The sequence below is a fragment of the Bombyx mori genome, chromosome 15, assembly GCF_030269925.1.
Source record: "Bombyx mori chromosome 15, ASM3026992v2".
Classification (NCBI taxonomy): Eukaryota; Metazoa; Arthropoda; class Insecta; order Lepidoptera; family Bombycidae; genus Bombyx; species Bombyx mori.
This window is the reverse complement of record NC_085121.1, coordinates 6,187,081-6,211,676: the sequence shown is the minus strand read 5'-3', so window position 1 is coordinate 6,211,676 and position 24,596 is coordinate 6,187,081. Positions and strand designations below refer to the sequence as shown.

Below are 24,596 nucleotides of genomic sequence, written 5' to 3'. Positions count from 1 at the left end.
CAGTGAATCACGCTCAAAAAGTGGGGATCTCTCAAGGCCAAACATTACTATAATAAACAGTAGCGGTAAAAATTAGATCGCTGCCCTACATTTTGAAAGTACTTAGTGTGAAGATATATATTACGGCTGGCTGTACCATTGAAACCGAAAAAAAGATTTGCCCCAAATATCTATATAATATACTAGCGACCCGCCCTCGCTTCGCTTCGGAAACATTAAAACACACATGAAACCAAAAAAAATAATTAAAAAAATAAATAAAAAAGTAGCCTATGTTCATCAGGGACAATGTCGGCTTCTAATGGAAAAAGAATTTTTCAAATCGGTCCAGTAGTTTCGGAGCCTATTCGAAACAAACAAACAAACAAACAAATCTTTCCTCTTTATAATATTAGTATAGATAGTATAGATATAGATATAGAAAAATGAATTGCTGTTCGTTAGTCTCGCTAAAACTCGAGAACGAATTTTGGTCTTGAATTATTTGTGGAAGTCCAGACAGAGAAGGCTTTAAGCCTCAGATAAATATGAAAATGCTCGTATTTAAATAAAAATAACAATTTAGTTTTTCCTTTAATGTTTCCCTCGTCGGACAGATTCCTTTTGTTTGTTATAAGTTTATTTCATACAAAAGTTTAGGTCTTTTATTTATCGATTGAGGCACTACGAAATCTGCCGGGTCAGCTAGTAGGATGATAAAAGTTATAATAATGCCGGTTATTTATTACTTCATCGGGAAAGTAGTTCGTGAGAACACGGAATAATCACATATTTCCTTACGAAATATTTTATCAGCATGCCTGATTTGAACGCCGGCATAGACGCATCGCTTTATACGAGTACATTGAAATGTTTAAATCATTTATCAGCATTCATAAATGAACGTACCTACTTTAGTTAGTTCATTTCAAAGTATATATCAGTTTTCAACTAACACGAAATTTAATTTTAATCTTCACAAAAAAAAATTACGAACAAAAAAAAAACCAAGCTAATCGGCAGAAGCTTTCTCTAGTAATAAATTTGCTATTCAAATATGTGGAGAGGAGAAAGAATATTAGACATTGTCAAAAAAACAACTCTGCATCGCATAGCATACATTTATAGGGCTTTTTATCCTAAAGCTAAATATGAGTCGACTATTAACAAAGGCGGCAATCTGACTTTTGGACAATGATTGGTAAATCAGAAAAACGAATTATTGACTTTGTATTCCATCGGCAGTCACAAAACTCTTCGGAACGACATCTTAGATAAATAACAGGTTAAGTATTAACCTTTATTTAATGCAGGTTTTGAACCGTATTCTTTGAAGGAGACGATTATATTCAAATCAATCTGTATTGACATATCAATAAAAATTTTTTGTCCAAATGCACAGATTGCCACCTTTGATAATAGACGACTCATATGTAATAAAATATTCTGCCTTCCATTTTATACCCATGTACGCACACATCGTCTTTTCGCATTAAAAGTGTACAATTTCCAAAAATATTCGAAATTGAGTTAATATGCGGTATCATTTGGTATCACCAGTATTTTTCTTATAATTACTGTTCAAAAGAGCGTAGTATAGTTTTTTTTTTGTTTTTTTTAGTTTACCTACGTTTTGACTACTATTAACAAAATTAATACATAATTTTATCTTACTTTACAAGACAAATAATGTAACTGGTAAAAAATAAAAAATAAATGTTGCAAAGATGATTAATATTAAAAATATCGCATGTTAAATTTTTAAAACACTCTCCTGTAAAACTAGTCAGTTTTGAGATTATACAGTTTTAATGCGAGAAGACGACACGTGTCTTAAATTTAGCACGTAGTATATATAATATGTACGTTGTCAAACTAGTATCCCAATCGACAAAAATAACCAGCTAATATAACCGCTATAATTAGTGAATACATATACACGCATATTACTGGAATAATTTTGTGTTCTTGATAACACGCATTTACAAATAACAACAACATCTTGAACGATTTCAATTAATCTTAATATGAAGTTGAATTGACCTTGAATTTTATAAAGAACAACGACATATGTAACGTTTAAAAATTGTTATTGTTAATATTAGGTATTTCATTTGTACAAAGCTAATTAAAATCAACCGAAACCTTCAACATTATGCCTTTGATTTTTAGTGGAACCATGTTTTCTTCCTAACACTTTTACTTTCAAACGAAATACTTGCAGTATTCCTGCCTTAATGGCAAACATAACATAAGAAGAATATTCATGTGAATTCAATAACAAAGAAAGTTCAATCCTTCAATTTGTAATCCTACTCTTGATTTTCTGTGTAATGTGAGTAGCTGCGGCTTAACCTCTGTTACATCGAACACTAGAATACGTAGATTAGAATGTAGAACATACGATTAAGTATTATATATAAAAATATGTATTAAGGTCGTTGTAGTCCAAAGTAATCTAAAGTTCAAACACACACGATGTACTCTTATGAAGCGTAATCGGCTCCCGAATAAATACGTATTTAAAACTGCGCACGACTTCAACGTACTATGCAAAAAAAAAAATGGTAATTTTATATTATTTTCGTATGTAACGGATGTGACGTCAGCTGTCATGCCCTGCCGCCAGCCAAGCCGCCAAGCCATATTAACACGCCCCCTTCCGCCACAGCCACCGCCACCGCCGCCAGCCAAAGCCAACGAAGGGGGGATAGTGTTAATAAAACAAGCCGTGCCAGCCATTTCTACCTGCTTTCTGCATTCTCGCACAAATAAAAGAACTTGTCGTTACGCTGCTGGTTTTTATTGTCACATCATTTGTAACACGTAATTACTGATGGTAGGGCCTAGTTTGAGCATCCACTAGTAGAAACCCCCATCGTGCCTATTGCTACCGAGAAGTAATCATCAGTAAGAGCATATGAATTAAACAATACAACTGAGATTAGGATCTTATGTCTCAAGATGGCATTTTGGTTGTAGTGGCTTCGGGATCCGGTAACCTGATGGTAGACTTGTCAAAGTCAAAAGATCGATTATTGAAAGCCAACCACAGATTTTTTCCCACAGAGGGCGATCCAAAAAGTGGTAGAAATGGATTGACGCCCTCTGGCATATAGATTGCATTTTCGGATTTCCAAAGCAATCTGTGGTTTGGTTATTAAAACAGTTTTGTAATTTTTGGATTGAAATTTCGATCCGAGATCACTGAAAAAAGATCGAGGATACGTTATTGAGACCGGCCGCAAGTGGGAAGCACGCTTGTGCTACGATACAAAAAAAAGGCATCTGTGCATATATAGTCTGTGACTGAGTTATGTACATGGAGTTAATAAGTACCTACAACAGTAACTCTATGGTTATGTGTCAAGTAAGTTCGTAGTATTAAGAAGACAGCTCGAAATGTAAGCGAACTCTCAGTAAGCACGTCGAAGTCGCACGGGAAACATCTAATTAACGTTATCGTTTAAATTAATTGTTTAATTAACGTAAGTACTTCTCAAATATTTTGAATTAATGTTGTTTGTTATATCTTCGTAACAATTAAAAATGATATTGTAATGTTCTGTTTTTTGGAGTCGATGCTAGACAAGAAAAATTATAGGAATTAACAATTACGAGTAAAACTAGTTCCACCGACCGGAACCGGCTGAAACCGGCCGAAACCGGCTTTACTGAATTTGTCTGACAGGAAATAAATATTTTATATCTTACAATTTAACAGGCTGATGATTTTGATTTATAAATCTAATTTATTATAAAAGAAAGAACATAATATTCCTAAATAACTTAAAAGTACATGTTATTATCCGCAACACGCTTCGTCAGATTACAGAAATAGAGTTATCAGCAACACGCTTCGTCAAAAAGTACAATACTTACTTTATATCTTTCACTTCAACATATTCAACTTACACAATGTTATTTTTAATTTTTTTTGTGAGTTTATCAAATATTTTTTATTTTGGTTTATCTTTTAGCCCAATGATCGAAATATGACCACAATTGCTGAAACGTCAAGATTTTAATTTATTCTACGTATTGATTTTTTTTCTTTTATGTTGTTAATGACATTTCTAAAAAATAAAAACTGCTTATTGTAAAACTGAGTAACAAAAACGTTTTATTGATACAATTAAAGTGTGTCAATAGCTATTAAAAATAAATAATCGATCGACAAACAAAAGAGAAAATGTTTTTCTTTTTCTAAAAAAAAATAACTGAATATCTCCGAAGTATTTTGTTGATTAACACTAAAGTTCTTCGATAGCTACTAAAAAGAAAGAAAATCGGATAACGAAAAAAAGGGTCAATTGTACTTAACTGTTTTCTTCCTATTCTACACTTCCTATTTATATTTGGATTCTGACTTGTTCCAACTCCAAAAAAATGTAATTAAGACAGTTGTTAGGTATCTGTGGTGTTGAGCAAACGAGCAGGATGACCTAGTATAATGCGACTATTTTTAAATAATTACTAATTAGAAATCACGACTCAAAATATTAAAAAAATATAATTAGAACAATACAAAATACAACTTTCAACAATTATTGATTTTAAACACTAATGACAAAATGTGGGTAACTCAGTTGACACGCGAATGTACAACGTCCGCCTATCCCTGGTGCCGAGATCAGAAAGAGGCCGTGAACGAGGCAATATGTTAGTGGTGTCCTCAACTCCCCTCTTCAACTCCGACCAGTCTGAAGTCGCTGCTGTATTACGTCATCAGGCCACGCCCACTTCCTAGGTCTTCTTTCCTTAGACGGCCTCTCCTGACGGCGGTGCGTCCTCGCCCGTTATTCGATCAGAGTCGGAGAATGGATCTTCAACAGCTTCAGCATGATCAATTGCCTCACTAACTGGATGCTCGTCACCTGTAAGACATTTTTCGATTCGTTTAGCAACTGAGAACTAGGATATCGAAAGTAAGAGGTGACACGTATACTTCTGGCGTCTTCGGTCAGAGCTCTCGAGAATAACCAAGATGACCACAGTCACCTTTTTGTGAGCGTGGCAGAGCCCTCAGGATGCCCGTTGTGCATTGCCTTCAGGATACACAACAGAGGAGTACTGATCAGGTAGTCCTCTAGTACTGGTGCAGAGCGCTCACCTTGCACCATACTACCGTGGAGGCTTACCATTCAGGATGGCCTTCACATACACAACATCGAACAGAGCCGGATTATTCAATGTCCTCGTACAGTGCAGAGCCCTCAGGAATGCACGAGTACGCATCACAGTGTCTGTAGAGCAGAGCCCTCAGGATGCTCGCTGTAAGAGTGCAGAGCCCTCAGGTTACACAAATACATTACAACACATCACACAGTGTCTGTAGAGCAGAGCCCTCAGGATGCTCGCTGTAAGAGTGCAGAGCCCTCAGGTTACACAAATACATTACAACACATCACACAGTGTCTGTAGAGCAGAGCCCTCAGGATGCTCGCTGTAAGTGTGCAGAGCCCTCAGGTTACACAAATACATTACAACACATCACACAGTGTCTGTAGAGCAGAGCCCTCAGGATGCTCGCTAAGTGTGCAGAGCCCTCAGGGTACACAAATACATTACAACACATCACACAGTGTCTGTAGAGCAGAGCCCTCAGGATGCTCGCTGTAAGTGTGCAGAGCCCTCGGGGTACACAAATACATTACAACACATCACATAGTGTCTGTAGAGCAGAGCCCTCAGGATGCTCGCTGTAAGAGTGCAGAGCCCTCAGGATGCACAAATACATTACAACACTACGAACAAATACCATAAGAACATGGAGCTTGCAGTGTCTGTAGAGCAGAGCCCTCGGGATGCTCGCTGTATGAGTGTAGAGCCCTCAGGTTACACAAATACATTACAACACTACAAACCTATACTGGTGTCCACTCGCCGCGCCATAGAATTATATACTCTGCGGCCGCCTGCCTTGTATTGCCATAGGAGCCAGTGACTTGGCCCTCGCATTCCTGAGTCCAACTTGCCCGTAGCTTGGCTTGTCTTACGCACGAACACCAGATCTCCATTTTGAAAGGAGCGCACTGTATTGCGGCGCTCGTTAACATAAGCGTCCTGGCGAGTACGGTTCTGATCCAGCGAGTTTGAAGCTTGTTGTCGGGCGAGTTCACGTAGGAATTCACGATTAGGACTCGATGCCACCAGAGCCACATCGCGCACCAGGGATCGTATGACAGGCGTTGCACTCTCACTGCCAACTAACAAATACAAAGGTGAATATTTGGTTGATTTCTGCACAGTAATGTTCAAAGTGAGCTGTATCTTTCATATTATAATGTCAGAACAATGTTCTCGTCTAAAGTTAGACTCGACCCGAATCATATTCATTACAGTTCAGCAGTAGTGCTCAGCTTGACCACTACTTTGGTGCATTTCAGGTGTAATGAGATGTATATTTACAACATAATTCTTTAATCTAATTAACAAAGGTGTTACTTTCATACATCCGACCCCTAATTTTGAAGGACTACAAAGAGACATTGCCATTTCAAAAGTTCTCTTTAACTCCGTCGCATCTTGTCTGTGAATGGGATACATGAGACAATACTTTGTAACACATCTATTAGAACTATATATTTGAACTCATTCGAATCTGTCACAATTTTTGTAGCAAATTTTATGTTTCATCATCAGCGGCCTGCGCTATCTGAGCCCAATTTAAAGGTTTAGGTATCTCATAAACGTTGACTGCATTTCGGCTAAAGTAGTCTGCATGGGATAGCGCGGTCCCCTTACGATATTCAAGCTCAAAGTCATAGTCTTGAAGAAACAACCGGCTCACTGGTTAATCGCTCAATGACCTTTCAAACTCTTTCTTTATCTTCACCCCAAATGAAATGTACACTTTTTGCGAGTTAGATTTGCAATACATGCCGCTTGAACTGATTAGCCGGAGATATGACGCCTAAAATGTCCCGAGGGACCTAAAACTGTCTTACTTCTTTTACATTGCTCGGTACTCGTGCATTGACTAGAGCTTCAACCTTGTGTTCGCTCGGCTTCACCTGACCATTACTGATTGTCCTACTCAAATACTCCACCTCAGTCGTGAGAAATTTACACTTTCAGGTTGATGGAAAAACCCGCCAGAGTTGCAAGGACCTCGCGGAGCGTTTACAAGCCCTCGGTAATTGTTTTTGACGACAATGACACGTCAAATTCAAATTCACAGACTCAGAAATCAATGAAATAGATATCCTCATTGAGTCCACTCACTATCTATGAGGATATCTACGGAAACACCTTGAGTAACCGCGGTAGCAATGTCATCCTGTTTATAATTATTAGTTAGAGTTGCCGCGAAACTCGGCACGTTGTTTTGAAAAACAATCATCAACCTTGTGACCAACCTTCTTGCAAAAAGAACACGTCTCTGCTCTCTGTGAGAGTTTATCTGAATTTGTTGCTACTAAAGGTGAATTATTAGCGTTAGTTCTATCTAGCTTTACACTCTTGGGACACGTCATCTGTTTATGACCAAAAGCTCCACATGAAAAACATTTAATTTTCGTGACGACATGTTCTCGTTTTCTCGTAGTAGTCTTATAAATTAAATCGGTTGAACAAACGGATGTGATTCTAGTGGGCTTTGTATAAATAGATAGAAAATTAACCAAATCATCAGGCAGTAACTTGGCGTTAGTGGCAGCAGCTCGAATTTGAGTGTCTGTTATGCCACGTATCACTATTGCCGCAATTAACTCGTCACTCAATCCGTTCACAATACGTAACCGCAGAAGCGAATGCCTTGCATATTCGGCATATGTAGGGTAGTTATCAGAGTCCGATTTCATAATGTCGAACAAAATATTGGCGATGTCTAACCGCTTGGGACACAAAGTCTTAAACTCGCGCTTGAAATTTGACCAACTACGGTCATTACTTACCCACTCATTCAACCATAACTTAGCGTCACCTTTTAAACAATTGCCTACCCTCGCTAAGCACTCAAGATCGTCCCATCTATTAGTTTGTTTTAGATGGTCTACTTCATGACACCATAAATTAAAATCGTGCAAAGAGGGATCGAAACTCGACACAAAAATATGATTCGATCTTACCGGAATTGCACCAATCGCATTAGCAATTTTCTCAGCCACCTCATTCAATACCCCCGTACCCGAACCGTTGATCGTTGCACTCGAGCACGGCACGGATAAATTCAAACTTGCATCGGACAACTCGACGTTTGTTGAAACAGCAATTGGTGCAGGCGGCTCACCCGACGCGACAGCTGCCGCCGCGATGGCGCCGTCATGCGCCCACCGCGCACTCGGCGTTGTCGTACTACCTTCAGTATCATTGCGAAACCTGTAACTTTCTAAAGTGTCTAAACGATCCAAAATCTTTTGAAGTCGCTTCTCCATACCAGGGATAGGTGTACGATCACGCTCGCGCTTCCTACGCTTACTTCGATCAGACATATTTACAAAAATAAAATTTCACTTTTGTCAAACACAAAAATCGACAAAACTAAAGTAGAACGGTCAGAAAAGCCAAGGCAGATAATGGAATAGGAATCCCACTTCTGAAATTAGAAATCACGACTCAAAATATTAAAAAAATATAATTAGAACAATACAAAATACAACTTTCAACAATTATTGATTTTAAACACTAATGACAAAATGTGGGTAACTCAGTTGACACGCGAATGTACAACGTCCGCCTATCCCTGGTGCCGAGATCAGAAAGAGGCCGTGAACGAGGCAATATGTTAGTGGTGTCCTCAACTCCCCTCTTCAACTCCGACCAGTCTGAACTCGCTGCTATATTACGTCAGCAGGCCACGCCCACTTCCTAGGTCTTCTTTCCTTAGATACTATAATTAGATAGATGGTTGGTATTAAGATCTGCTATTAGCCGGTTACGGGGGTTCGTGGCATCACAAAAGGAAAGCACCATCCACTTTGACACATGCAGTCAATCTTTCAATTTTACAAAGACTCTTCCACCCTTCAAACTGAAATGTACGTATGATTCCTTCACGGTAGAAATGTAATGATTTAAATGAGGACTTAAAATATTCTCTACTCTCAGTGCATGTGATTCGGCCGATTTAATACTTAAAGAAGACATTTTACAGTGAATACAGTCGCCGACTTTGAGGACACACGAAATTAGAAGAGGTGAGATATTACTATTCCATAGGTCCATCAGCCGCACTGATCACTTACCATTCGATCGGAGGCACACTCGTATGTCTACAAAAAAATAATTAGTAAATAAATAAAATTAGTAATGGTTCTTTGTCGCATTATTTCTTTCGAATCAACTTCAATCGCATTCCAGTACAATGATTTTGACAATAATGATTTCTGTTTTATTGAATCAGCTTTAAACAGATCAACACTGTTCACAGGATGTCAGAGGAAGTTTTGGATTTTGAACGAGAATATTCACCGAGTTGTTGGTCACAACGATTCTCAACCCCAGAACAAGTATTACAAAATCACGTAAAATTAGTTACCGAAGGTATTTATTGGTATTTTTTTTTATGGCTCGAGTCTCTTCTTTGACGAATGACTCTGCCAATCTCAGGTACCAGGTATAGAATATCAGTGATATAGATAGATGGTAGCAGATGAGATGAATGAGAACTGGAGAAAAATTTGTAAATATTTTTACAGTTTAATGTTATTGCGGGAAATAAAATAAGCTAATGCATTTACAACTTTAGGATTAGGGAATGTTAAGAGATAGTTCATATTAATTGGGAACGGGATGTTAGTGTTAGCTAGTAAACAATATAGTGGTGGGCAATTTTTTTTATTGCTTAGATGTGTGGACGAGCTCGCAGCCCACCTGGTGTTAAGTGGTTACTGGAGCCCATAGACATCTACAACGTAAATGCGCCACACACCTTGAGATATAGTTCTAAGGTCTCAGTATAGTCACAACGGCTGCCCCACCCTTCAAACCGAAACGCATTACTGCTTCACGGCAGAAATAGGCGGGGCGGTGGTACCTACCCGTGCGGACTCACAAGAGGTCCTACCACCAGTAATTACGCAAATTATAATTTTGCAGGTTTGATTTTTATTGCACGATGTTATTCCTACACCGGTGGAAGTCAATCGTGAACATTTGTTGAGTACGTATTTCATTAGAAAAATTGGTACCCGCCAGCGAGATTCGAACACCAGTGCATCGCTCGATACGAATGCACCGGACGTCTTATCTTTTAGGCCACGACGACTTTTAAATTCATCATTAAGAGCGCATTCCAGAAAGATATGATCTAAAGATTCAGTTAAATTGAGCGTTGAGGAATTAATTAATTGACATGATCCTCCTACCATATCTCCTTTACTACCATACCATACGTCACCTAAGCAAAGTTCATCCCTATAATTTGGAATCGCGTTCTTGAACAGTGCGTAATTTTTGCTACCTACCCTCAGACTTGGGAATGAACCAAAAGAGCCGGTAGGTACCGACATAGCTGTATCTCTAGCGTATTTAATCTCTGTGGGCATAGTAACTTATTACCACAAAGTGGGCTGTAATCTATGTATGACAATAAAACATTATTTTATTTTTACATTCAGTCAATTATAAAAAGAACTAAAAGTTATTTGGCCTGTTTAATATGCTTGTGTCGGCTGTGAAAAAACTACCCTCATTCGGTACTGGAGGTTATTTTTTATTTATTATGATGATTGATTGAATGGGCTACCCTATTAATTAGAAAATATTCGGTTGATTTCATAATGCTTTTGTATGTAAAATTAACAGTAGTAATAAAACATATAGTCAGCAGCAATGGCATAAAAATTATATTTGTAACTACAATCAAAGCGACTGTATTGTAAAATTATGGTTAGTTAAGTTTATTGCAAACTCGCTCGGTGTGAATGCTGCAATTAAACTTTTAATCCATAATAAACCTTAGAGCATATTGTTATAGTACTTGACAATATCTACCAATGGACAGTTGTAGCTTATATGTCATAATAATTATCCATGGTCGAGCGCTACTAAGCTCTGTACATGGAATGGTCTGAAATATTCAATAATGAATAAATTGATTTTTAATTAAGTATGAAGTCGTCAATATGACACCAACTCGTTAGAGAATCTAAATGGGGCTGCAAACAGAAAAAGCTAGTGTCATCCACGGCTATACAGGGGACCCAGTAGAAAACCCTGAGCCGTGCCTCGACTCTTAAAAATGAGTGCACTTCAGATGTCAATTTTCACGGTGAAGGTTCGGTTTTTAAATAATTCGAACAACAAGCTAGCAACACTCGCCTTGTCTCAGACGTTTTCTGCTTCATCAAAAGCTCCGATGTGGGATTTTGAGAGACCTGATTTTTATCAGGTTTCGAATCTTAAATGTCGCAGCTGCCGTCTTCGCACGTAGGCGGAGTCTGGTTATATCCCACTGACTTAAAAAAAAGGCAGTAGCGGGCCACATATACCGCTATCATCCAATCTGTCGGTTAATCAATTATGTTCTAATATTGAGCTAGAAACCTCTGAGAAATCAATATAGAAAGAAACAACTTGTTTTTTTCATATTTCAATGCCTATAATACTTTAACGAAATTAGACAAAAGGACTAGTTTCCCAGTTCGTCAAATCAAATCGATTTATTACAATGTATTTCCTATAAAATATATTTGATACATTTACATGAACTGTTTTAACTATAGATGCGAGCAGTATCACAACACGTTACTTTTAATGTAATTTTCTTTTAAGAATTATTATTATTAGACCAACTATTTTTAGATCTTCCGGAAATAGAACACTTTCGATATGCAGCTGCTCTATTACTAATATCACTGCAGATCCGCTTAATTTCCTATGACATCGATTGGTAACCTTAAGGCTGCCCAGTGTAACATTACTTGCTGATCAATATAATTATTCTTAGCGACTAGTAAGCTCAAATCACATTTTATCGACGAAAACCTATTACGGAACTGACTAAAAAATCTAAGAAAAACTTTCAAATTTTATTAGTAACAATAATAATATTAATATAATAACTGAAAATAAGTGACATACAGCCATCTGGGCCTACACTAGGATTATCTATATTACTAGCTTTACCCGTCCGCTTCGCTGGGCATTTAAAATTAACATTATTATTTCTCACCCCCATAAAAATTCTCATCATTAACGCCCCCGAAACTAGTGTAAGGAGTCTAACACTCATATAAATATTAGCCTATCCATTAAGTACATGTATTTTACTGGTGGTAGGGCCTCTTGTGAGTCCGCACGGGTAGGTTTTTTTTTTTTTTTTTTTTTTTTATTGCTTAGATGGATGGACGAGCTCAAAGCCCACCTGGTGTTAAGTGGTTACTGGAGCCCATAGACATCTACAACGTAAATGCGCCACCCACCTCGAGATATAAGTTCTAAGATCTCAGGTATAGTTACAACGGCTACCGCACCCTTCGAACCGAAACGCATTACTGCTTCACGGCGGAAATAGGCGGGGTGGTGGTACCTACCCGTGCGGACTCACAAGAGGTCCTACCACCAGGGTACCACCGCCCCGCCTATTTCTGCCGTGAAGCAGTAATGCGTTTCGGTTTGAAGGGTGGGGCTGCCGCTGTAACTATACTGAGACCTTAGAACTTATATCTCAAGGTGTGTGGCACATTTACGTTGTAGATGTCTATGGGTTCCAGTAACCACTTAACACCAGGTGGGGTGTGAGCTCGTCCACATATCCAGGCAATAAAAAATAAAAACACATGGATACCAAGTTTCAAGTCAATCGGATGCATGGTTCAGTAGTTATAACGAAACATCCGTAAAAACCACTGTAGATTTATATATTAGTATACCTAGTCAGGTCATAAATTCTGTTACATGTTTAATGTAAAATAATTGAAACAAGTTTATTCATTATGTAACCATTCATATACCAAAATGAACTTAACAAAACATAGATTCTTATGACACTAAAGTTTATTCAAAATGACCTCCGTGATTTTGAATACAGGCCTTTAATCTGCGCGGCCAGTCGTCTATCGCAGCACGAACGAGGTCCATGTCAATATCGGCGGCTGCCTTAATCAAGGATGTCTTGAGTGACTCCAAATTGGGATGAGGCTTTGAGCACGCCTTTTCCTCCAAGTGTTGCCATATCTTGTAATCTAACGGATTCAAATCTGAACTGGAGGAGGGCCAGTCTTCGTGCCGGATGAAGTCAATTTCACGCGCCGCCAGCCAGTCTTTTGTGCCCTTCGCTCTATGAGCTGGCGCCGAATCTTGTTGGAATACCCAGTGCCTGTTATTCAACATGGTATGAGAAACAGGTTCCACAAGGTTCGTCAGGACTGTATTTTGATACACAACTGCATTCGTTTTTACACCTTTCTCACAAAAATGTACCTCTGTTAAGCCCCAATAAGAAACTCCCAACCATACCATGAGCGAGGATGGTAAATGACCTCGTTGTACACGCGGAATACGGTCGCTCGCTTCTTCACTACTGTGTGCGTACACCTTATCATTTTGTTTGTTGTAGCTTTCTTCTACGGTAAAAATTTTTTCATCCGAAAAAAGAATTTCCCGATATTTTTTTCCCGCGTACCGCTTCAACAAAGCGCGGGATCTCTTCAGTCTCAGGTCCATTAGACGAGCATTCAAACGATGTCCTGTTTTTCTTCGATATGCCCGAAGCCCTAAGTCTTCATTTAACACCCTTTTCACCGTGGTTTTGTTTAACCCCATCTGAAGGGCCAACAGTTTCTGCTTACGTTTAGGATTTCTTTGAATTCGCGCCTTCACAGCTTTTATCACTGCTGGAGTCCTAACAGACCGAGGGCGACCACTTCTTGACCTGCCATCTACACTAGAGTCTTCATTGTATCGTTTGATGGTACGATAAACGAATCTTTTGGTTATATTCAAATTTTTCAGTATGTTAAAAATTTGAATTGGCGCGTAACCGCAACGATGCAACGCAATAACTGCAACACGGTCTTCTTTAAGCGTCCACTTCATATTTAAAAATGAGTAAAATTCTAAAAGTATACATTTTTATTTTCATGAACAATTCGAAATTCGAATTCAATCATCGCCCAAGATACGTTAAGCGTACTGATTAGCTCTGTAATTCTTTTTTAAATAAATGGTAAAACTGGTGTTTATTGTGGCTAAGTTGCGTTAATAGTGTGAAACGTTATTAATATAGTGTTTGTGACTGTTTACAACAAGGATATTCATCGTGAAACTTACATACGAACCTAAAGTTCTGTTTAGTTTCAATACTACAAAGTTTTGGTACCCACACCAAGAAAAAAACAAAAGCATACTTATATTTCTTATATATTCAGTTCAAAATATTAAATCACACAAGTTATTAATTACAATACAATTTTTCCCTGCTGTCCATCTGTAAACCACAAGACAATGGCAAAGTGTGGAGCATGTGTCAACCGCGGACTGTGCGCGTTGTAGTAAATGCAGTGACATCTTCCATAAAGGATGCGTGTCAATCCCATCTACGGGCGCTGCGCCTCGGGGCTGGATCTGCCCTAGTTGCTCAGCGAAAGTACCTCGTGGGGATAATACGGCAACTCCTGTACGAGGGTTGACAGCTGTCGGGGTGCATCACACTTCGAGCGAGGGAGATGTTGATGCAGATACGATGAATCGGTCGCTGGAGTCTCGTGTCGACCTTGGCTTAGAAATCCGATCTTTTAAGGATGAGCTGGTGGGCCTAAGAACTGACTTGAGAGAGTGCCGAAATGATATCGCTGAGTTTAAGGAGCTCCTCAAGTCTTGTCATGGACGCATCGACGCGGTGGAAGCCCGAGTGCTTGGTCTTGAGGCTCGTCGTCGTCGCCACGGTGGCTGAACTTCGCATTCAGCTGCGTGAACGCGATCAGGACTTGCTCAGGAATGATATTGGCATCATTGGTTTGCCGGAAGTTCGTGAAGAAAGCACTTGTCATTTAGTCCAGGTTGTGGCGGTAAAACTGGGAGTGAAACTTGACATGCGCGACATAGTTCACGCGGAGCGGATTGGTGCAGTAAGACGCAATTTCATTGAGGGCAACGACAATCGTCCTCGTATACTATCAGTACGACTGGCCCGTCGCTCGGTTCGCGATGCACTATTGAAGGGAGCCCGCGTGCGCCGTAACCTCTCCACTACTGATTTAGATGTACCTGGCCCCGTCCGTAATGTATATTTAAATGAACGTTTGTCCGCATATAACCGCAAGCTGTTTGGTACTACCCGTCAAAAGGGAAAGGATAAAGGTTGGAAGTATGTCTGGACCAAGGACGGACGAATTTATATTCGTCGTGGTGATGGTACTCCTGCGCTCAGAATCAGAGTTCAGGCCGACGTGGAGAAGCATTTTGGCCCGGATACAGTTTGATAAAAATTATTATGTAGAACAAAAAAAATAAATGAATTTCTAAGCCACTTCAGTCTCTCGCAAATAGTAAGGACTGCAACACACTTTATGAGTGGTAGTAGTACTTTGTTGGATGTTATTTGTACTGACATTGGCGTTAATGATGTCGGGGTTGATTATATTCCCGAGCTTGGCCACCATGCTTTTGTCACATGTGAGACTTTGATCCGAAAGGAAAGACCAATGTCTAGAATGATAACTTCCCGTCAATTTAAAAATATCTTGGAGGAGTTCTTTACTCAGGATCTAAATATAATACCCTGGTCGAACATCGCCCTCCTGGATGACGTTGACACGATGGTTTACACCTTTTCTATGTTTATTCTGTACCTGTACGATCTCCATGCTCCGCTCAAAACCCTGAAATTCAAAACACGTTCCACTCCTTGGATTACTGATAATGTCCGATTATTGTTTAAATTGCGAGATGCTGCACGCTATAGATCACATGTAACTCAGGTTCATAGTCATAAGCAGTATTATTTAGACCTTAAGAAGCAGGCAACTAGCGTCTTAGCATCGGAAAAAAAGACCTACTACAATAATTATATTAATAGCAACTTCGGAAACCCTAAAAAGTTATGGAAAAATCTGAAATCTGATGTGATTCCGTCACATCAGGAGAAAGCATTGCCTGAACACCTTAATGACGCTAATGCTATCAATGAAGCTTTTCTGGATGTACCCGGGGTCTGTAGTTCTGACGTTTCAGGATACTCATTCTTTGAGTATTCTAACACATCTCCAAAGTTTACGCTTAAAACTGTCAACCAGGATACGGTTCTTAAGATTATTAACAGCATTAAATCCAACGCTCAAGGCACTGACGGGATAAGCGGTGAGATGATATCGCTCTCACTGCCTTCAACATTGGAGGCGATTACTAGCATTATCAATAAGTCCATTGATACAAATACATTTCCTGCTCAGTGGCGATGTTCTGTGGTTAGCCCTATTCCGAAAGTCACGCACCCTCAAGCTTTTAAAGATCTTAGGCCTATTAGTGTGTTGCCTTTTCTGTCCAAGATCTTGGAGAAGGTAGTTTACTCACAGGTAGCGGCATATATCGAATCAAATAACATTCTTCCAGAGTTTCAATCGGGTTCCAGAAAAAGCCGAGGAACGGCCGCTGCTCTTACTGACATTGTGGGTAATATTCTCGAGGCTCGGGACAGGAGCCAGGGTACGATACTGACGCTGCTGGATTTCTCACGGGCTTTTGATACAATTAACACTGCCTTACTCTTAGCAAAATTAACTCACTACGGGTTCTCTGATAATGCTGTGGAATGGTTTAGCAGTTATATGTCGAGTAGAACGCAATTTGTACAAATACGGAAAGAAGATGGAACTAAACTAACCTCTACTTCTAAGCCGATTACTAGAGGCGTTCCCCAAGGTTCTGTCCTGGGACCATTGTTGTTTATTTTGTACAGTGCAGATATCATTCAGTGTTTCAAGAATTGTAAATATCATGTTTATGCTGACGATGTACAATTATACCATTCTTTTGATGTTGGAGATACCCCTTCTGCTGTCAGTTTTATCAATGAGGATCTGCAGAGGATTGTCTCTTGGTCTAAACAGAATTCCTTAGTACTGAACCCCTCTAAGTCTAAATACATGATACTAGGCAGTAAATCTCAGATAGCAAAGATTTTATCACTCGATCCTAAGGTGACTGTTTCTGGTAAGGAAATTGATCGGGTGGAGTTAGCATGCAGTTTGGGTTTGACAATTGATCCCGAATTGCGATTCGAGGCCCATATTACAAAGAACTTAAGAGCTTGTTTTTACAGACTGAAGATTCTGTACTCGTTTAGACAGTACGTCAGTGTACCCATTAGGAAGTTGCTTATCGATAGTCTAGTTTTGTCGAAATTAAATTACTGTGATACTGTTTATGGTCCCTGTTTACTCTCGAGAACTGAAAAATTAATACAACGCATTCAAAATGCCTGTGCCAGGTATTGCTTTGACATTCCCGTGAGAGGACACATAACGCCCTATTTAAATGATCACAATATATTGAAAATGGCAGCTAGAAGAAGGTTGCACTTAGCAGTCTTACTATTTGGAGTGATTTCGACACATGAACCTAGGTACTTGTATGAGAAGTTGGATTGGAGAAGTACTCAGTACAGGTATGGCTCACGAGCTACTGTTAAGCCATTGTTGACGCCCAAATACAGAACAGCTGCTTTTCGGGAGCGTTTAAATACGCAGCTACGCATTGCTGGAATGATCTCCCTCCACCTATTCGTCACAATGTAACAAAGCATGGCTTTATTAATCGTTTAAAATCATTTCTTTTGGACTCACAAAAACTAATCTAATTTATAGTATTTATAGTAACTAATTTAATCCTAGCTTGTGAAAACTTCCTTTTATTAAATTTTTATTTTTTTTTATATTTTTTTTAAGCTGCCCACAGGTTGTTATTACTGTGTGCTTATTATGTTTTGTATTCGGGTTCACCATTTAATTTGATTTTTGTTTTGTTTTTTTCTTAAATTTTTGGTTTTGTTTTCGGGTTCACCATTTAATTTGATTTTTATTTTGTTTTTTCTTAAATTTTTATAATTTACTAATTTTACTAATTTATATCATATTCTGAGTATGTACACACGTACGGAGTCTTCATTCCCGCAAAGAACCAAAGGGAAACGGGGGTGACTGAAAATCAGCGCTGTTCAATTTATCAACCTTGAACAGCAATAGCTGAGCCACCTCCTTTTGCCTTTTTCTCTTTTTTTTGCTTTTCTTTTTTTTGTATTTCATTTTATGATGTGAAAGGCAATAAATGATCTTTATTATTATTATTATTATTATAATAAACTTTTTTGTGGCCAGCATTCTAAAAAAAAAGTTTTTACTGTGTGACAATACTTATGACCTGACTAGGTAGATAGGACCCAGATATCGATGTACATATTTATATACGACTAAATACCTACATAAATAGATATTACACGACCAGACAAAGAGAAAACAAACCTGTTCATCACACGAATGTTTGCCTGATCTGGGAATCGAACCCATGACCCTCGACACAGTAGTCTGGGGCGCAAACTACTGCACCACCGAATCAGTCATTAGAGCCTTTAATTATTAATCGATCTACGAACTAAAAGTATTTGTCTGGAGTATCTGAACAAAGGCACAGTCACATTTCTTGATACGAGTAGTCTGGGCACTTTATCCTTTTAACTTCAAACGACATCAAACAACGCACACCACGCTAACGCTCTTATTACCATATTATAATTTTCTTTTTTATTGCTAGATGGGAGGACGAGCTCACAGCCCACCCGGTGTTGAGTGGTTACTAGAGCCCATAGACATATACAGCGTAAATACGCCACCCACCTTGAGATATAAGTTCTAAGGTCTCGAGCATAGTTACAACGGCTGCCCCACAGCAGGATTGTGGTACCTACCCGCGCGGACGCACAAGAGGTCCTACCACCAGTAATTACGCAAATTATAATTTTGCAGGTTTGATTTTTATTAAACGATGTTACTCCTTCACCGTGGAAGTCAATAGTGAAGAATTTACTAAGATTAAAATCTTATTTCAGCTAGCCTAGATGCAGTCATTAAAATACCTCATGAACTGGATATAGAATATGGACCCACATCTGGACAGAAACTTGATATTTTTGGAACGGACCTTCCAAATGGTAAGCCAAATGTTTTGATAACAATTTGAAGACAACTGTGGCTTAAAGGATAAGACGTTTGGTGTAATTGTATCGAGCGATGCTACTATGGGGTGCTGTAATCTCACAGACCGACAGACACAGCCCACTGAGTTTCTCGCCGGACCTTCTCAGTGGGTCGCGTTTCCGATCCGGTGGTAAATTCTGCGAAGAACTGCTCTTGCTAGGGTCAGTGTTAGCAACTTCGCCAGATTTGAGCCCCGTGAGCTCACCTACTCGCTCGGTCACGTTGACATAGCCTCTCAAGCTATCAGCTTAGGTAGGAAAAAAATCACCGGCAGGCATTTTTGTAATGAAATATGTAATTTAAATATGTTGACGAACGACTTCTACGATGAAGCAATATTGTGTTTTATAGAAATTAATACATTTGGCCCATATCCGTAACTCAGAAGTTGTCTCTCGTAATCACTTAGACCCAGATGGGTCGTGAGTTGGTCCATCCGATAAAGGAATTAAAAAAGCCAAGCAGGGCACATGATCGTCCACGATATTAATGAAATATAAAGGCAATTAGAGTTCCATAGTCTTCATTTTTCTTTCAAGTCTAATAGCCGTGTCAAATGCGAGTAATACTCGTAATTAACTTAAAATAGGACATTAGAAGTAAGACGCTTCGACTTGATATCGACTTGAAAATGTTTCCTAAATGTAATTATCTCTTGAAAAGGTCCCAGTGGATTTAGATGTGAGCCCACGCTTTATTTAATACAAACTCTATTCAAATAATCCAGTATTCAGTGTAAACTTTAATAAAGATTGCACATAAACTTGAAACTGTTTATTTTAGACAATATCAAATGAAACTGAATAAAGGTATCGACAAAGTTTGCCAGTATTTTTATGTGTTCGTAGTCTTATTTGATTTCATAAAACAATACAACGCGCAATAATAAAAACTTGAAGATTTCAGTAGGCCTTACAATACAGATGGGTATTTTCATTGTAGATGCTCGGATATTCGTTTACGTCCACGGTGGATACTGGCAGGAACTTTCCCGAGAAATATCCAGATATCCAGTGAAACCGTTTTATCGAGGTGGAATCAAAACGATAATTATAGGTTATGACCTGTGCCCTACGGTTACGCTCGGAGAGATCATCAAAGAGATACAGAATGCTGCTAAATACGTCTTCGAATACGCTGAAAAAATGAACTCTAGGTGAGATGAGACGGTTAGATTATAGACTAATGACCCGTGAACGATCGATAATAGCCTCGATGCTTTTGACGTTGCAAAAAGCGATTGTTTTTTTTGTTATTGTGATCGGCTTTGAAGAACCAATATAAGTGGAAAAAAAAAGAATTATAATCTGTTATTATTGTAATATAGTATTGTAAATGCTTTTGATAATCTGTTATTATTGTAATATAGTATTGTAAATGCTTTTGATAAAGATGTTTAACCTCTCCACAGTCTCATATCAAATGTCAATATTAAAATTAATTTTGCAACATCAAACCAAACATAGGGTTTTTTTTAACAATATAACATCAACAATAAGTATAATATAATAAGTATAATAATGTAGGATTGGTAAGAACGGAACGCATGAAAAGAGTGTGAAACGGAACGTTAAGATGTGAATGAGAGAAAACAGAAAGGGGAAAGAGAATGACAGAGAAAAGGAAGACGGTTAAAAAATGAGCAAGGCGTAATAATAGTGTTAATTAATTTTTAAATGAGGTTTGAAGGGTGGGGCAGCCGTTGTAACTATACTGAGACCTTAGAACTTATATCTCAAGCCTCCTCATGTCTCTGGGCAGACTGTATGAGCGTCTGCTCTACAAACGCCTCAGAGACTTCGTCTCATCAAAGGGCATTCTCATCGATGAACAATTCGGATTCCGTGCAAATCACTCATGCGTACAACAGGTGCACCGCCTCACGGAGCACATTCTCCTGGGACTTAACCGACCAAAACCGATCTACACGGGAGCCCTCTTCTTCGACGTCGCAAAAGCGTTCGACAAAGTCTGGCACAACGGTTTGATTTTCAAACTTTTCAACATGGGCGTACCGGACAGTCTCGTGCTCATCATACGGGACTTCTTGTCTAACCGCTCTTTTCGATATCGAGTAGAGGGAACCCGCTCCTCTCCGCGACCACTCACGGCTGGAGTCCCGCAAGGCTCCGTTCTTTCTCCGCTCCTATTTAGTTTATTTGTCAATGATATTCCCCGGTCGCCGCCGACCCAGCTAGCCTTATTCGCTGACGACACAACCGTTTACTACTCAAGTAGAAACAAGTCCCTAATCGCGAGTAAGCTCCAGAGTGCAGCGTTAACCCTCGGACAGTGGTTCCGAAAATGGCGCATAGACATCAACCCAGCGAAAAGCACAGCAGTGTTATTTCAAAGGGGAAACTCTCCGCTTATTTCCTCCCGCATTAGAATGAGAAATATCACACCCCCGATCACCCTCTTCGGCCAACCTATACCCTGGACCAGGAAGGTCAAGTACCTGGGAGTCACCCTGGATGCATCCATGACATTCCGCCCGCATATAAAAACAGTCCGTGACCGTACCGCATTTATTCTCGGTAGACTCTATCCCATGATCTGTAAGCGGACTAAAATGTCCCTTCGGAACAAGGTGACACTTTACAAAACTTGCATAAGGCCCGTCATGACTTACGCGAGTGTGGTGTTCGCTCACGCGGCCCGCACACACATAGACACCCTCCAATCCCTACAATCCCGCTTTTGCAGGTTAGCCGTCGGGGCTCCGTGGTTCGTGAGGAACGTCGACCTACACGACGACCTGGGCCTCGAATCGATCCGCAAACATATGAAGTCAGTGTCGGAACGTTACTTCGATAAGGCTATGCGTCATGATAATCGCCTTATCGTAGCCGCCGCTGACTACTCCCCGAATCCTGATCATGCAGGAGTCAGTCACCGTCGACGCCCTAGACACGTCCTTACGGATCCATCAGATCCAATAACCTTTGCATTAGACGCCTTCAGCTCTAACACTAGGAGCAGGCTTAGGGACCCCGGTAACCGTACTCGTCGAACTCGACAAAGAGTTCGTCGTGCAACCTAACCCATGCATCAGCCCGCTAAGTTTCTCGCCGGATCTTCTCAGTGGGTCGCGATTCCGATCCGGTAGTAGATTCATTCGCGAAGCAATTGCTCTTGAGTTGTTAGGTCTCCTTCGGAGGCGCTCGGGCAGTTGTTAGCAAATCCCACCCCTCCTGGCTGAGCCTTTGCTCGCCCACCTGTCCTGGTGAAGCTGGAAAGGCCTCCGGGCCACCAGTAATCTTTCAATCATAACTAGTCAGGTCATAAGTATTGTCACACAGTAAAAACTTTTCTTTTAGAATGCTGGCCACAAAAAAGTTTATTGAATTCGAATTTCGATTTGTTCATGAAAATAAAAATGTATACTTTTAGAATTTTACTCATTTTTAAATATGGAGTGGATGCTTAAAGAAGACCGTGTTGCAGTTATTGCGTTGCATCGTTGCGGTTACGCGCCAATTCAAATTTTTAACATACTGAAAAACGTTGAATATAACCAAAAGATTCGTTTATCGTACCATCAAACGATACAATGAAGACTCTAGTGTAGATGACAGGTCAAGAAGTGGTCGCCCTCGGTCTGTTAGGACTCCAGCAGTGATAAAAGCTGTGAAGGCGCGAATTCAAAGAAATCCCAAACGTAAGCAGAAACTATTGGCCCTTCAGATGGGGTTAAGCAGAACCACGGCGAAAAGGGTGTTAAATGAAGACTTAGGGCTTCGGGCATATCGAAGAAAAACAGGACATCGTTTGAATGCTCGTCTAATGGACCTGAGACTGAAGAGATGCCGCGCTTTGTTGAAGCGGTACGCGGGAAAAAAATATCGGGAAATTCTTTTTTCGGATGAAAAAATTTTTACCGTAGAAGAGAGCTACAACAAACAAAATGATAAGGTGTACGCACACAGTAGTGAAGAAGCGAGCAACCGTATTCCGCGTGTGCAACGAGGTCATTTTCCATCCTCGCTCATGGTATGGTTGGGAGTTTCTTATTGGGGCTTAACAGAGGTACATTTTTGTGAGAACGGTGTAAAAACGAATGCAGTTGTGTATCAAAATACAGTCCTGACGAACCTTGTGGAACCTGTTTCTCATACCATGTTCAATAACAGGCACTGGGTATTCCAACAAGATTCGGCGCCAGCTCATAGAGCGAAGAGCACACAAGACTGGCTGGCGGCGCGTGAAATCGACTTCATCCGGCACGAAGACTGGCCCTCCTCCAGTCCAGATTTGAATCCGTTAGATTACAAGATATGGCAACACTTGGAGGAAAAGCCGTGCTCAAAGCCTCATCCCAATTTGGAGTCACTCAAGACATCCTTGATTAAGGCAGCCGCCGATATTGACATGGACCTCGTTCGTGCTGCGATAGTGACTGGCCGCGCAGATTGAAGGCCTGTATTCAAAATCACGGAGGTCATTTTGAATAAACTTTAGTGTCATAAGAATCTATGTTTTGTTAAGTTCATTTTGGTATATAAATGGTTACATAATGAATAAACTTGTTTCAATTATTTTACATTAAACATGTGACAGAATTTATGACCTGACTAGGTATAATTATATCTCAAGGTGGGTGGCGCATTTACGTTGTAGATGTCTATGGGCTCCAGTAACCAATTAATCAAGTGTGCTGTGAGCTCGTCCACACATCTTAGCAATAAAAAAATAATAAAAATAATAATAATAATTATAGAACAGAAGATTTTGAAACAGTGGATGTTTTATTTTATGCGCTGCGATCGCTATTCTACAATAATATATAGTCAACTATAAGTGTTCGCTGTAAAACGATTAGAATTGCTACTAAACTACGCCCTACGTAGAATTTACTCTCGATTTGTCCACAGGGGCTTATATTTTGCTGGGCATTCGGCTGGAGCTCACCTCGTTTCGAAAATACTTGATAACGCAGAATTACTTCAGAATACCTCCGGCTCTAATCGGCTCCATGGTGTATTTCTCATCTCTGGAGTTTACGATTTACGTGATCTAATCAAGACAACTGTAAATGCTCCTTTAAAATTGAATGAAACAACGGCTGCCGCATTTTCACCGATTCTAAGCAATTATCAACACATACGGGACAGTGATGTGTTTGACAAGATACGGGTGCACATCATAGTCGGAAAACATGACAGTCCCACATTTCAGAAGCAGTCCAGGGATTTTTGGAAAGTTCTGCAATCGAATTTCGGTGTGAATGCTTACCTAGACATTATGGAAAACTTGGATCATTTCGACATAGTCGAAGCGCTCGGAGAACTTGAAAATTACTTGAAATTTTTTATATCAAACAGTTTCTGCGATTAAAGTACATTGATATTTAAATAGCTTTACATGTAAATTAATACAATAAACATTGCCTAAGCTGTTTCAACTAACGTGATTGTATTTAATTCAACCAGAGAAATTCGTTAGTGCATGGTTGCTAAATCTAAGTCCCCAACACCACAT

At 39.6% G+C, this 24,596-nt stretch overlaps 2 protein-coding genes and 1 long non-coding RNA gene across 5 annotated transcripts; 2 read left to right on the top strand and 1 right to left on the bottom strand.

Moving 5' to 3' along the window:
- Nucleotides 1–1,086: 1,086 nt before the first annotated feature.
- Nucleotides 1,087–1,422, bottom strand: LOC134200281 (uncharacterized). The gene is made up of 2 exons (XR_009975106.1): nt 1,390–1,422; nt 1,087–1,307 (listed from the first exon to the last, which is right to left on the bottom strand). It is a non-coding gene; the product is annotated as an uncharacterized LOC134200281 (long non-coding RNA).
- Nucleotides 1,423–3,318: 1,896 nt separating this feature from the next.
- On the top strand, nt 3,319–24,523 carry LOC101745191 (kynurenine formamidase). 3 transcript variants are annotated; one of them, XM_038015792.2, is made up of 6 exons: nt 3,351–3,467; nt 9,077–9,119; nt 9,353–9,465; nt 18,968–19,069; nt 20,058–20,271; nt 23,990–24,523. In XM_038015792.2, exons 3-6 carry the CDS (start codon nt 9,354–9,356, stop codon nt 24,450–24,452), a joined length of 891 nt encoding a protein of 296 aa, XP_037871720.1. In that variant the 5' UTR covers nt 3,351–3,467; nt 9,077–9,119; nt 9,353; the 3' UTR covers nt 24,453–24,523. The 3 variants fall into 3 exon arrangements, with proteins under 3 accessions (XP_037871721.1, XP_037871720.1, XP_037871722.1); XM_038015794.2 differs by having other exon boundaries at nt 3,375–3,467; nt 9,031–9,119; XM_038015793.2 differs by lacking the exon at nt 9,077–9,119 and having other exon boundaries at nt 3,319–3,467.
- LOC101736412 (uncharacterized) lies at nt 12,657–15,604 on the top strand. Its single transcript, XM_004928711.5, has one exon. The coding sequence runs from the start codon at nt 14,709–14,711 to the stop codon at nt 15,345–15,347; it is 639 nt and encodes a 212-aa protein (XP_004928768.1). The 5' UTR covers nt 12,657–14,708; the 3' UTR covers nt 15,348–15,604.
- Nucleotides 24,524–24,596: the final 73 nt, after the last annotated feature.

Bases quoted from the DNA above. Each gene is read 5' to 3' on its own strand.
- LOC101745191 (XM_038015793.2), top strand. From the start codon at position 9,354: ATGTCAGAGGAAGTTTTGGATTTTGAACGAGAATATTCACCGAGTTGT. The intron at 9,466-18,967 runs GTATTTATTGGT...ATCTTATTTCAG, and splicing joins CGTAAAATTAGTTACCGAAG to CTAGCCTAGATGCAGTCATT. The intron at 19,070-20,057 runs GTAAGCCAAATG...TTTTCATTGTAG, and splicing joins TGGAACGGACCTTCCAAATG to ATGCTCGGATATTCGTTTAC.
- LOC101736412 (XM_004928711.5), top strand. From the start codon at position 14,709: ATGATATCGCTGAGTTTAAGGAGCTCCTCAAGTCTTGTCATGGACGCA.